The sequence below is a fragment of the Perissodus microlepis genome, chromosome 13 (genome assembly GCF_051167445.1).
Source record: "Perissodus microlepis isolate ML-2025 ecotype Zambia chromosome 13, ASM5116744v1, whole genome shotgun sequence".
In the NCBI taxonomy this organism is placed as follows: domain Eukaryota; kingdom Metazoa; phylum Chordata; class Actinopteri; order Cichliformes; family Cichlidae; genus Perissodus; species Perissodus microlepis.
The window spans coordinates 23718762-23732617 of NC_140473.1; the positions used below are offsets into that span (position 1 = coordinate 23718762).

The following is a 13856-nucleotide window of genomic DNA, read 5'->3' on the forward strand; positions in this document are numbered from 1 at the left end:
GTTTTTTTTTTAAACTACAAAGTTAGTGACTTGGGACTCAGATAAATAAAATGCAAGTCAGTATTTTCAGCAATATTTAGACAATTTTTTTTAAACATTATTTCATAAAGTTTCAAAACATCACATTTTTATAGTTAAAAAGTTGCTTGAAATCTAAATATATTTTGACCGAAGACCAGTGAAGTGGAGATAGCAAAGGAAAGAGAAGTTAGGTTCAGACTCTGAAGAGCAAAATAACGGTACCTACAGCTGCACTGAGAGAGCTCGGGTGAAACAGCCATTTAGAAAATGTGCTGGATTTATAACAGAAGACATAACAAGAAAACTATTGGAAAAATAAATGCAATAACTGCTTCATCTCAAATGTCTTGTTTTCATCACCACTGAAGCCCCAAATTGTAACTGAAAGTAAAATAAGATTAGTTGGCCAGAATTATTAAGGAGCCAGATATTTCCCCTCAGGGATAAACTGAGAAAAAGCTACAGGTGGAGGTAATGTTGCAGTAACATTACTCAGGTGGACACAAATACAACCCCTGTCTAAACAGGCATCCATTTGCTGGGAGGTTAGCTGTACTTACAAGGTGATAATATGTCACTATTGTGTGTTCAGCATTCAGAAGGCCACCTGATATGGTGCAAATGACATCAGCAGTGAGTGTCCAGTTCCATCAGAGACCTTTACTGCAAGCCTGCTGCAGCCACTGCTCTCTTTCCCTATGTTTGCTCTCTCTTTCTCTCTATTGTTACAGTGGAGTAACAGCCAAAATGCCAAAAATGATCTTTATAAAATTAAGAAAGTTAATAAGAAATTGAGCTCTTATGCTTTCATGAAAGTTTATGTTCCTGCTAAAACCTGTATGCTTTTCCAAAACCATAAAACCAATTTGTGAAAACGCCCCCAAACATTTCTTACCTGACTGGCTAATCCAGTGAAGAGGGCCCGGGTGATGTTCAGGAGATTGACTGATCCCTCTACTTTGCAATACATGTCTTTTATACCGATCAGCTTGCAAAGAGTGATGACCGCCCTGTGGCAGTGCAGACCGTAACCTGCAGACACAGAAATTTTCAGGACACCACGGATATCTTAACTGCTGCTGAATGTGCAAACAGGTATCTTTCTGCTGAAAGGACAGCTGTACCTAAGGCTGGTGGAAAATGTAAAGTTTTTTCTTTTAGACTTTAGAAAATCGTGCAATAAAAGAGGACATTTTGGAAACGGAAATATACCTTTGTTTTGTTTTTTCATGCAGAGCGTCGTCCTCTTAAACTTGGAATCAATGTCATGGTAAACTATTGGAAGAGAAGAACAACAGCTTAATTATACTAACTGGCTGCAGAGCAGAGAGAAAACAAGCTGCTGTACTGAAGCATAATAATCAGACAAAAATGATGCCAGAAAATTGAATTATTTATTTTTTTTACAAGCTTTGTGCCATTTCTGAATGAAAGCACCTGTGTTTTGTTATGCATCTTTTCCCCTGCTCTCCCTCAGGTCTCCTGTTTCTCTACCTGCCCACCAGATGTCCTTCCACATGCCAGTATCGCCTGCTCACTGCAGCAGCTGTGGCTAATTAGTTATTCAACGACACACAGTCCTTGAGAGGGAACTGTGTGCTGCTAAATTAAGCCGATATTATAGCTTCAGGTTAAAATCTTGTTCTTGCGCTAAAGCGCTTTTACACACTTCACAGGACATTGTAGATGAGGAGAATAATCAGATCACATGTAGAGAGAGCTGATTTGTAGCAGCTGCAAGAGGTCCCACTGTTTTCTGTCAAAGTGACAAAGTCAGAGCAGAAAGAAACCTTGCTAATTCCCACATCAGGAACACTTTTCTAAACTTAAGTAACTGAAACACTGAAATAAAAGTCTAACCTAGTTCAAACCAGTTAAAATGAGTGAGGGAATTGAGTGTAATATCATCCCAGGATGTTTTGTTCTCTTACAACAAAGGTGAAAATGTACCTAAATCAAACACAACCAAACTCGCTACTGCCTTTAAAGTAATTCAAATTCAAACAGTAGCCACTGTAAAATCAGTGCAGCTCACTGAGTATCAGACAAACAGATTGGCTAAAACCTTGCAGCAAATAAAACTTGAGCGATGGAGCAACAAAGGCGACAGAAAATTAAATTTATCCAGACATAATTGGAGCTTTGATACAATTATAACATTCAAAACAAGAAAGTAAACAAATGAGTCACACTGTCAGGTTGCAGATGGACACATAGGGAGAGCTGGCATGTGGCAGCATCATCTTTCCATGAGCCTAAAAACATTTTCTCAGTTTCCAATTCAAGCTGGTTCGAAATACAGAACCACAGATATACACACACACACAAAGACACTGACAGTGACACACATGCAGTTCTTCTGGTTTTAGGCCAGAGCTGGAAGCTAACTTTCTCCTCCAGTGGGCCAGCGAGGCCGATGACTCACGCTCATTAATCTCTCAGGCTCTGCTCTCCAAAGAAGCCAAATTAAGTCTTACAATTAGAACGGAGAAGCAGTGCATTTTAATTCCCAAACCTTTCATTACAAATGAATATTATAGATCATATCCTTTGTATGAGTACCAGCAGGTAATGGGAGGGTACAGTGTTGATCAGAGGAGTACATGGAGATAAAGTTGTTGAATGAAAGTGATGCAGAGAAGAGTGGGAGAAGAGGGAGTTGTAATTCTAAATTTCCTGGTACTCATGTCTTCTTCAGTTAAACCCTTCACCCATGCTCCTCTAATACTTACATAAGAACTTACACTAAATTAAACTTTTTCACATCATCATGCTTGTCTTTGCATACTGCATACGTGGCATTAAGAAGTAAAAGCAATTTTCAGGAAATGAGTTTGCTCGTTAATATGCAAATTAATTTATGCAGCAATCTGCCCCAACTAAGGCTATAATCAGATAGCCTTTTCAAAGTAGAATGAAGCATGAAATTTTGATTGTTCTATAGCGTGTTCATCAGATTCTGTTTACAGAGACAAAGGCTGACAGGCATGTAATAATAAGTTAACATAAGCATATAATAACAGATGGAAATTTAAAATGTGAATAAACAGACCACAGTTTTATGGAGGAAGAGAGGAAGAACAAAAGGACAAATGAAGATTCAAAGTCACTTACTGGTGTGGTCATTGTATCGTTCTATATAGTACAAGTAGTGGATGGCTCTGTTCTTAGCCTGCAAATAAGAGTTACATGATAAAAGACACACAGATTGAAATCCAGCAGTTACATTAATATAGGAAAATATATTAATACTATTAGTAGAAAAAGGCCATGTAGTAAATTCCTTATTATAAACATAATGAAACGCATGAAAGGAAGTCTTGAGTCTTGTCTCTTTAGATGCCATTTAGCTCACCTAATCATCTAATGTATAACCATAATAGAGTGAGTTTAAATGTGCTATATAAACAAGCTTGATTTGATTTGAAAACCTGTTTATGTTGCAGGTTTCAACAGCACTTACCCAGAAAACACTGTTGAAATATAACAATATAACAATATTGAAATATAATGTTATTTCCCTAGTCAAAAGTTAAAAACTTGCATGGTAGATGATTAGATAGATAGATAGGGCGATCGTGGCTCAAGAGTTGGCAGTTCGTCTTGTAATCGGAAGGTTGCCGGTTCGAGCCCCGGCTCGGACAGTCTCGGTCGTTGTGTCCTTGGGCAAGACACTTCACCTACTGGTGATGGCCAGAGGGGCCAATGGTGCGATATGGCAGCCTCGCCTCTGCCAGTCTGCCACAGGGCAGCTGTGGCTACAACTGTAGCTTGCCTCCACCAGTGTGTGAATGTGAGAGTGAATGAATAGTGGAATTGTAAAGCGCTTTGGGTGCCTAGAAAAGCGCTATATAAATGCAATCCATTATTATTATAGATATTATTCCTGGGAAGCATCGTGGTCTGGTCAGGCAGTCTGTTACAACGTGAGAACTATGATCATATCAATGAAGAAAGGAAATGCACATTTTTGTTTTACATTTTATTGAGACTTACTAGTTTACTATATGGTTGTAATCAGATCTGATATCCCTGTGTTGGTCTTGTTTCTACATCATCATAACAATGTTGGTTCCAGTATCAACCTTGCAGTGTACCTATCATGTTGCCTGAGCCTTCAGTTAAGTTTGGCCAAGTTAGCTAATGCTACAACAAAAAGCTATCACCAGCAAGCCTAACTTGATAATATATTTGTTATCTTGCAGACATTCATGAAGAAAATAACTGAATAATTGAATAAAGACATTTTTTCCACTTTACAAAACCACAATATTACAACACCGTGATTGGCCAGCTCCAGTGTTGATGCTGGACCAACATCATTATGATGATGCAGGAATGACACCAGCACGGGGATATCAGATAGCTACGTGCACAGGTCCACTTCACACACGCAGACTGGATGCTCACATTAAAATGCTAACATCAGATTTCTGCATATGCTGATGTGGATTCTGTCACACTGAGTGTTTGCCACTTGTCTGGACTGACACAATCATCATCCCCTGATGTCACTTGTATATGCTTATTCAGTGAAATGGGCTTCAGACTGCGAGGTCAATCATAAATTTGAATCTTTTCATGTGTCGCTTACCCTTTTCAAAACCTTCTGGTACAAAGTCTATGATAGACGTCCAGCAGATGACGCGATAACATCTCCAAAATCTTTCGTTTAGGAGATATTTTTTAGCCAAGACCAGTCGAAAACCTCAGTCGACAGTTATTTAACAAAACACTTGCTGGATATGTGACCTTAAGCTGTCCCAAAACTATAAACGGCATCTGAAGCTACACTGATATACGGTTTGTGGTCTTACCTTCCTCAGAGCCGTGTTCCTGTCTGCTGCTTTCCCCAAAGCAAAGCCTGGAAGGAGGAAAGAACATTGGTCTTAAAACACCTCTGAGTGCAGAGTGTGAAGCTCAGTGTAACACAAAATGTAAAATTCATCATAGTATGATTCATTAAAAATTAAACAAGATTCTCTTGAAGAAATCACAGCTTGTGATGCTTTTCCAGTGTCATTAAACTAATGACTGTGAGTCTTTATGCTAATGAGCAATAACATGATGAAGTTTTCGAAAAGCAGCAGTGACACACTCTATAATAAGAGGTTAAGTGCAAGCGAGCTTCAGAAAAGTATGCAGAGTTTCGTCAGCAGTTTTTCCTTTTTTTTGCTGCTGCTTGAGGATGAAAAGTGCCAAACCCATTTCCTGCACTTCCCCATATCGACAGAGGCTGAGGCATTTTAGAAAAGCTCAATTAAAATAACTGTCAAAATCAATTTTGGCTCTGTGTCATGTCTACAGAATTCAAAACATGTTAAATTATGTTTCTTATCTCTCTTCCTCACACTATAATACCTTGCATTTTCAATAAACGTGATTATCAGGGACAAAACGTTTAATAGACTGGATTTATCATCATAAGTTGCTTCCAGAGTTTATTCATTCATTTATTTATTTTTTAGAGATCCAAACCTGCGGCTCCGTTGCCATTTCCCACTGCGACCAAGCAGCTGATGGACCTCTTTCTGCCTTCTTTGGCTGTCATGTTGAACACACTCTTCACCTACAAAACAGCAATCATAAACAAACACTATCTTGAGCTCTAGTGTAGCTATTATATCATACACACTGCAAATATAAACATAAATAAAGATGTGAGATTTTTCTGCAGACGTGCTGCAGTCAGTGTGGTTCTGCTGGCTGTGAGCTCCAGCATGCTGTATAGCCTTCTGTAGCTCATTATGAAACAGCTGGAATGAGGATAAGCAACTCTATAACTGAAGTCCTCTGCTGGAAAACAACCCTGCAGTCTGGAAGAGAGTTTCTACCTCAAGTGAAGCAGTTCTAGTACCTTAGGTGGGACAGAGTGAGCTGAGAGGCAAAGCAAATCTCATAATTTATGAGCCCATCTACCATCGCATCGTTACCTGTGAGGTCTGGGCAGTGAAAAAGGAATGAGATCACAGAAAGTCATAATTAGTTTTCCTCACATGGGCTATGGAGTGATGAGTGAGAGCAGTAATGCTGCTCCTTTGCATTAAAAGAAGTCAGCTGAATACATTTGCGCATCTGACCTCCCTAGAGAGGCTTTTTATGCTGGAGGGACTGTATATCCGTTCTAGCCTGGTGCAAGTGGCCAAGGATCAGTCCAGCTGGCTATTTTGCTTAGTGTGCTGCAGCTGCAGCCACATTCTGGATAAGCAGTGGCAGATAATAATGACATAATGATATGTTACAACTGTTATTGCTCATTATAAACTCTTGCAATTACATACTGAGATTAATTTATATACTGAGATCAAATATCAGGACAACAAATCAGCCAACTACTGTCATCTGTTTTTATGGCACACATTAACTTCCAAAGCTCAAAAGATGAATGACAACAGGCATTTGTTGTATAACTTCGGCGTAGTATCATTTGATTTTATGCATTTTGGCTTTTACGCTCAAGTCAATAACAGCCGAGTTAATGAACCGACAAAAACAAATGCGTGGAGTAAAACATCTGCAGCTATAGCACCACAACAAAGCTATTAGTTGTGCATTTGTGGTCAATCCAGACCCGCATGCCTTCCCAGATTTAAGTGACTTTCATTGATCTGTTATGTAAAAAAAGCAGCAGTCATCTATCTCTCTCTCAGACGCACACACATATCCTATCCACACAGGCTGATCAACTCTAGGCAATATGACTTTGAAACACCAGGGGGCAGCATAGATCCACTACAGAGGTTTGAAAGAAGAGCGGGAGGAAAAGAGGTGACGAATGAGGGGTAGAAGGCAAGGGACAGAAAGAGAACAACAACAAATGAAACTAGAATCAGATCCAGCATGTAAGGCTGCAGTTTAGACTAGATATAAATGTAGTGACAACTCTCAAATTCAAAGAATCTAATATGTGGGGACCAAGGATTAGTGTCACCAATTCAATATCTCATCAAATGTGCGATCACGTCACAGCCTCCTATTCTGTGTCAGTTATGATGCTGAATTACGGCCTGACGAGAGCTCTTGTGGAACATTATGACGACAAGTTGACCTTTTTCATACAAAATGTCATCACTTCATTACTTGATATTATTAGACATTGGTGTGAAATCTTGTAATAAGTGAATGTATTCGCATTATAGTCAAAAAAATGCTCTGTAAGATCACACTGAACTTGACCTTTGACCACCAAAGTTTAACTGATTCTTCCTCAAGACTAAGTGACCATTTAAAAATCAAAGAACAAGAAAAAATGATGATTAGATGGTGAAAGATCTATTTGTTGTGAATGTTCTAAAATCTGACTCAAAAAATCCTGATGAAATGCCTGAATGTGTGAAAATGAAACATCCATTTATGTGTGTGACATTTGAAAACGGATGTGTCTGCATCTTTGTCTTAATAAGAGATGTGCAAAGTACCAACACTCAAAGAAGCCTCAAGAAGAACTACAATAAATGCACACGGAATAAATTCAGCTCAAAACCAAGAGGCACAGTGAAAAGTGATACAGAATAACCAGCGATCCCGACTAGTTCATTAAGCAAATTTAATTAAGATAATTATAGTGCTAATTAGAAAATATTTTTGGTCTAATTAGAAAATATTTTTTGTCATAGCACCTTTCACAGTATGTTTCATTAATAAAATGTTCATTTAGGATTACTCTAAATTAAAAGCTGGATTCATTTTACCACTGAACTCCACAACAAGCTGCAAAAATAGAACAACAGGTACTTTAGAGTTTAGTTTAAGACCTGGTTCCTGGAACTCTCATTTAAGCTGTTTTTGGATTCAAAAGGAGGAAAATATCTGACTTATTACTAGCTAAATGCTGTACTGTGTTCACCAGCTTGTCTCTGAATATGTCCATCAAACGCTTATGGAAAGCTTTATGACTGAAAAAAGGGTCTGCTGCAGCAAAAAAAGATAACATACTGAAGAGCTGCAATTTGGCACCCCTCTGTTGGATCATAACCACTAGCCGCCCCTTTCATATTGAAATCACTCAATAATTCACTGTTCATATGAAAAAACAATGACTCCTGTGGCTTTAGGCATATAATAGCTATGATGTGATTTCCAATAACAGGTATTGAGTTGGAGGGGTTTAAATATTGACTATAAGACAATTCTCATACAGACACACACAGGTCACACAACTGCTTATACAGAAGGTCTATATGAAAAATCTGTGTATCTATGTATTTTGACAGTTCAATACTGGTTTAAGCATTGGCGGCACTTTGTGTTACTTTGCTGCTTATGTATGGCAGTGGTTTGTGGTGTTCATGTTGCACTTGTGTTAGTATCTGTCTTATTGATGTGGAAACACTGTGGTTATTTCTTCAATTCCACAGTTGGATATTGCTTCAAAAGTATTCCCTCAACGATACACACAAATACAGAAATATTACTGAGGTGGAAAGACAAGTGAAGAAGCGATTGTACATTCAGCAATAAAACACCCATCAAATATTTATTTATTCTCTAGTAAAGGCAGAAAACTAATATTAAAGCTTCCTTTGCTCATATTGTGCGAGTGTGAATGAGAGGGGAACAATAATAGTACAAAAAATGAAGAACGTGAATGGACAAAATTCATTCAGCTGATTTTAAACAGACAAGAAAAATGTTCAATAAAAGAGTCAACAATTAAGCACAGATGCATTTACAGTATTTCCCACCACAGCCTGTGTATAGTATAGTATTTTCAGGTTGGAGCCAGAACCAGAACTTCAAACCTTGTGGCTCAGAGTTAGGGCAGTCACATGCATAAGAATTTGGACGTGACTGAAGTGCAGATTTTAAGCTTAATTCAGGTGGTTTAACTGTTTAGATATTACTGCAGTTTTCATATATAGTCCCTCACTTTCAGAGGCATAAAATTAAACTTGCAAATATAATTGGAAAAAAATCCTTTGGAGCCAATGATTGCCTGAAGTCTAGAATCCATGGACATCACTAAATGCTGCGTTTCCTCCCTGCAAAGTCTCCTACTACATACACAGCCTTCAATTAATGCATGCTTGAAAGTCATTGAGGAATATCTCATTTCTTTGCCTTGAGCTTTTGAGTTGCTTTTGCAGTGTACTTTAGGTCATTATTAGCTTATGCTATCATCAATACACATGAATGCCCAGGTTCCACTTGCAGCCATGCATGCCTATGCAACAACACTGCCTACACCACATTTGACAGATGATGTGGTATTCTTCAGCTCATAGCCCATCATTCTAGTGCAAATTGACTTTCATGCCTCTCAAAAAGGTGGACTATGTACCCTGTACAAATACTTATAGACTTGGCTGTACATGATTATCATTGTGCTAGGTAAAGATCAAGGTATGATACTACATATATACATATATACATGATAATACATATTATGTATTTGAATTTCACATAAAGATAACCACAGACAACATAAAGAAACACCAAGTGAAAAAAAAAACGCAAAATGAAAACAAGCCATAATAATTATGAGCTAAAAACTGAATAAAAAACAAGCCAATCGAGTGTGAAATTGTCTGAGTATGTAAATGTATTCCATACTCCAGTGATAAGTGGCAACAAAAAAAAACAGTTGTTACAATACGAGTGAATGCAACTCAATCCCAAGTGAAGGACCTGCCTGGCCTGCCTCATCAAGGGGCTTCTCTCTCCCTCCCCTCATGCTCCACCTCTCTTTCTCTGAGTCTCTCCATCTCTCTCTACACCAGCAAACTGAAAGAGTGAATTTAGCTAAAGGGCATATCATGACTGGTGGGAAAAATGTATTTATGAGTCAAGCTAACGCTTTGAAATGGAAGTCTATAGGAGCCACCACATAGCACCAACTTGTTTCTGACAGAATGCATTCAAAACACCTTCAGCTGTGACTGTGAAAGGGAGGTAAAACATCACAGAAATGAAGGACATTGATCCCTGCAAATATGAATAGTACTGCCTGCTTGTATGCATTTCCTTATGTTTTTCCTATGAGCTGCGAATAGATCTTGCACTAGCACCCTTTCATTGGACTAACCCCACACCACCTCCAAAAAACAGTTCACCTTGAGGCTTTTATCCCTGTCAGAGAGCGCAAGTGATAAAATAGTGCTGAATTCCAGCAGAGGGAACTTCAAAGTCAAGATGTGCCTTGAGCGTCGCTAGTTACGTAACATACACTTCAGTAAAGGGTTTATAATATGATTGCAGGGCAACAGAACAAGGATTGGGGTCAGAGTAGAAGCAAACACCAAAACAATGAAAAGACAACCCCAAGGACACATGCAAACACATGGATGCACAAAAACAGTGACTTAACGACACCTCCACATGCCTCACATATTTTTTGCCTTTCACTAGCCTTTACAAACCAAAGGTGCATACACATAATGCTCCAAAAAGTACATGCCGTAATAAATGCATGTACATTTTTTCTGCACAATGTGGCAGCAGGTCTTAAAGGGAGGCAGCAACATAAACTTGACAGTAAGGAAGGATAAGTGTGTAAGGAAACTTGCTCTTTATGCCAGGTGCGGACCAGATGGCACATGACGCGTTTCTGTAAATCAAAATCCAACAAGTTATTAACTCTCAAGTTTCAGCGTGACTTATGGCTGTTCGCAGCCAGTTTCAATTAGAAGTGTGTCTAAAAGCCTCCAGTGATGTTGAGTTCTGGGCTTTACATTTGTCATTTGAGGTGAAGATGCAGTAGTTTTGAGGAGTGTTCACAGCAGAGCAGATGGGCTGAGTTTTTCTCTGCCGGATGAGCAACAGCATGGCAGTGGGAGGATGCTTCTAACTCGCTCTCACTTCTGTTTAATCTCTTATTTTCTCAATCTGTTGCTGCATGTTTTCCTATCTCTATCAGTCTATATGCTGCAGTGCAAGGGAGGAGTTTTAACCACATGAAAGCAGAAGGTACTGCATGACTACAAATGCCTTCTCTGACTTGCTCTTGCATAGAAACACCATTTTTTTTTCTCGAGTATCTTGAGTAAAGATATCAACAAGTGAATAGTTAACAGCTTTTATTTGCTCAGGCATAGCTACAATTGCCATAATTAGTCATACTGGTGCATAATTTAAACTCTGCTAGATTTCTTTGTGTAATTGTGACATGTGATGTGTTGAGAGCCAGATGGCCATATCTGAAGCAAAACGCTAGATTCACAGGCCTGTTTTTTTCTAACAGTGGTGCGAAAGGTAATCAGCTCTTTTACATAATGAAATAACTAATCGTGAAAAGAGAGTGCAGTCATACACTATGGTAGATGGCTATTTGAATATTATAGCACAAGTGTCAAGTTCTTCTTTGGCCCCTCTCCACTAAGTTTAATTAAAAAAAATCTTTCAGATATTTGTGACTGAGAAGGAGAAAAGGAAAGAGTTAAAATCCCTTTCTGGACTAATGTGTGTTCAAATGAGATGACAAACTGCTGTCTAAAGACTTAGCAAAAAAACAACATTTATAACAGTGTAGGGAACTGTGTGTTAGTCATGCAAATGACTCAGACATGCATGTTTGTGCTTGTGAGACTGAAGGGACGAAAATAGGACTAAATTACATTCAACTGTAAAAGTATTTTTTGGAAATTAAATTGATCATATAGGGCGAGTGAAAAATTTGCTTTCCTATTCATTTCCTTAATGTAGAACATAAATTTTCATTTGTACTATGTATTACTCTACAACTTGGCATCACGGTTGATTCAGATACAAGCCACCATCATGAGATTAAAATGCACTTGGAGATCTATTAATTGATCCAGTAACTGAAGGCAATATTTTAAATTCGATTTGATAAAAAATGTGTTCCCCAAGGATTCTTCAACATCCAACTTTTGAATGAGCTTTAATAAACTATGTGTTACTGGGTCAACTTCAGTGAACACCGTGTTCCCAATTAAAAGAATCTAACTCCTCTAAATTAACTTTTAAAATAACTCGGTAATGTATGACTGCAAGCTTTTATTTTCAAATGTAATAATACCTGAAGAAATGCAAAATTATCTCATCTTCTTTATTGTCATTTCTGTGAAAATATTAAACTGTAAATGAAAATAACAGTGCTGAACTTTCACCAGCACAAATCTAATAAATACTTTGAAAGCTAGAACTGCCAAAAGGTTCATTTTGACTAATTTACATTTTAAAAATCACTCAATTTATATGAAACTCCATCATCTAACATTTGACCACTTTTTTAAAAAAATGTGTTTATTTATAATGTAGTTAATTTTGGAGCACATGGGATAAAAAGGAACTGCCAACAGAGTTATATTAACCCCAACAGAAATCAATGGGAAATGCTGCGCTCAACAATGTGGCATGCTCAGTTGGCTAGCAACATGTATTGTTTACAGAGATTCGTACATGAAGGCTGCTATATAATAACCTAGAGGTAGCTAGATGTCACCAATGCTTTGGCTAATTATGACTCTGGATGTGACTAATAGAAAATATATAGTGGAGTGTAGTTAAAATAAAAAATGAATAATTATTGCATGACTGACTGAATCTCTCTGGGTATTCTGGCTTCTTCCCACAGTCCAAAGACTTACACCTAGTGGGGTTTGGTTACTGGTGATTCTAAACTGGCTGTAGGTGTGAAGTTGAGCATGAATGGTTGTCTGTCTATCTGTGTTGACCCTGTGACAGGCTGGCACTCTGTCCAGGGCGTACCCCACCTCCACCCACCCTATGGTAGTAGGGACAGTCAACCACAATTCTTAATTGGATAAGTGGAAGAAAATGGGTAGAAAGATGAATGGGTCGGGTAGGTGAGGGAGTGTGTGACTGGAAACATAAAGAAGCAAGCAGGTTGCTGGCTATGTAGAGAAGCCAAACAGAGCACAGCGCAGAGAGTGGAGAACTAATCTGAGCAAATAAAGAGTGAAATGTGGTGCAGAGCAGCCAAATTGGATTGGTTTTGGAGTTGAACGTCAATGCTGAGGAAGGCTGCACACTAGGATGGGTAGTATTGTAGATTGAAAAAGGCTCTCGGATAACATAATAAACACTCACTGATCGACTTTTACAGCAATTAATTTATTTAAATGCATTTCTTATTTTATTGTGGCCAACTGTGTGGTGTATAGTAAGTTACAGGCAATGACCTGCTTCACTTTCAACAGTATACTCTCACTGGTAATTTGTCTAAAGGTTTTATCATGGATCCTTCTCTGTTTGCATCACCAGTAGTTATTATATCAGTAATTCCTTGAAGTTGCTAAATATTATTCACTTTCTATGGACTCTCTAGTTATTGTTGTTTGTTGTTCCTTTGTGGATTCTTAAACATATTTCAACTTTATGATCTGTAATGAAATAATATGAAATCACACAAACTCTTTGTAAATCAAATAAAACCCCCAAAAGTTCTTGTTTGAAGTACTTATTTCGTAAAGTCATAGTTACAGCTAGAAGACTGGTACTGTTGCAGTGATTCTAGGGGTTTAGAATGTTGGTAGTTGTAGTGTTAAGAAACAAATAAACCTGCATTAGTAGCTTTTGACTTCTCTATTGTGAATTTCACTTTTGATATTAGTATGAATACATGCCTTGACAGTTCAGTGTGGTAAACAGCTCTAATCCAATTCAAAGTTCCTACAAAGTTCATCCAGCCTGCTCTCAGTTTACTTTCAACAAAACTTTCAAGGTTGTTAACTTCAGGGAGTATAAAGCAAAAAAGAAAAAGAAAAAAAGAAACCCTCTTCTGACACTGACAACACTCCATCTCCGTTAATGAAATCACTGAGTCTTGTCCAAGTGTGTGCTGTACTTGGAGAGAGGCCATGAACATCACTTTTGTCTGCGTCGCTCTGACTCTTCTCCATTTTTTTCAGTTA

General features: G+C 38.1%; 1 protein-coding gene across 1 annotated transcript in view; it reads right to left on the reverse strand.

Annotated features, from left to right (window-relative positions):
* The window catches only part of mrps5 (mitochondrial ribosomal protein S5), a 45068-nt gene that overhangs the window by 727 nt on the left and 30485 nt on the right, over positions 1-13856 (reverse strand). The window contains exons 7-11 of the mRNA XM_084948530.1: positions 5500-5590; positions 4839-4885; positions 3136-3193; positions 1234-1296; positions 917-1053 (exon numbers count right to left, since the gene is read on the reverse strand). Coding sequence (XP_084804656.1) covers positions 917-1053; positions 1234-1296; positions 3136-3193; positions 4839-4885; positions 5500-5590 — 396 coding nt within the window. The remainder of the gene's footprint in view (positions 1-916; positions 1054-1233; positions 1297-3135; positions 3194-4838; positions 4886-5499; positions 5591-13856) is intronic.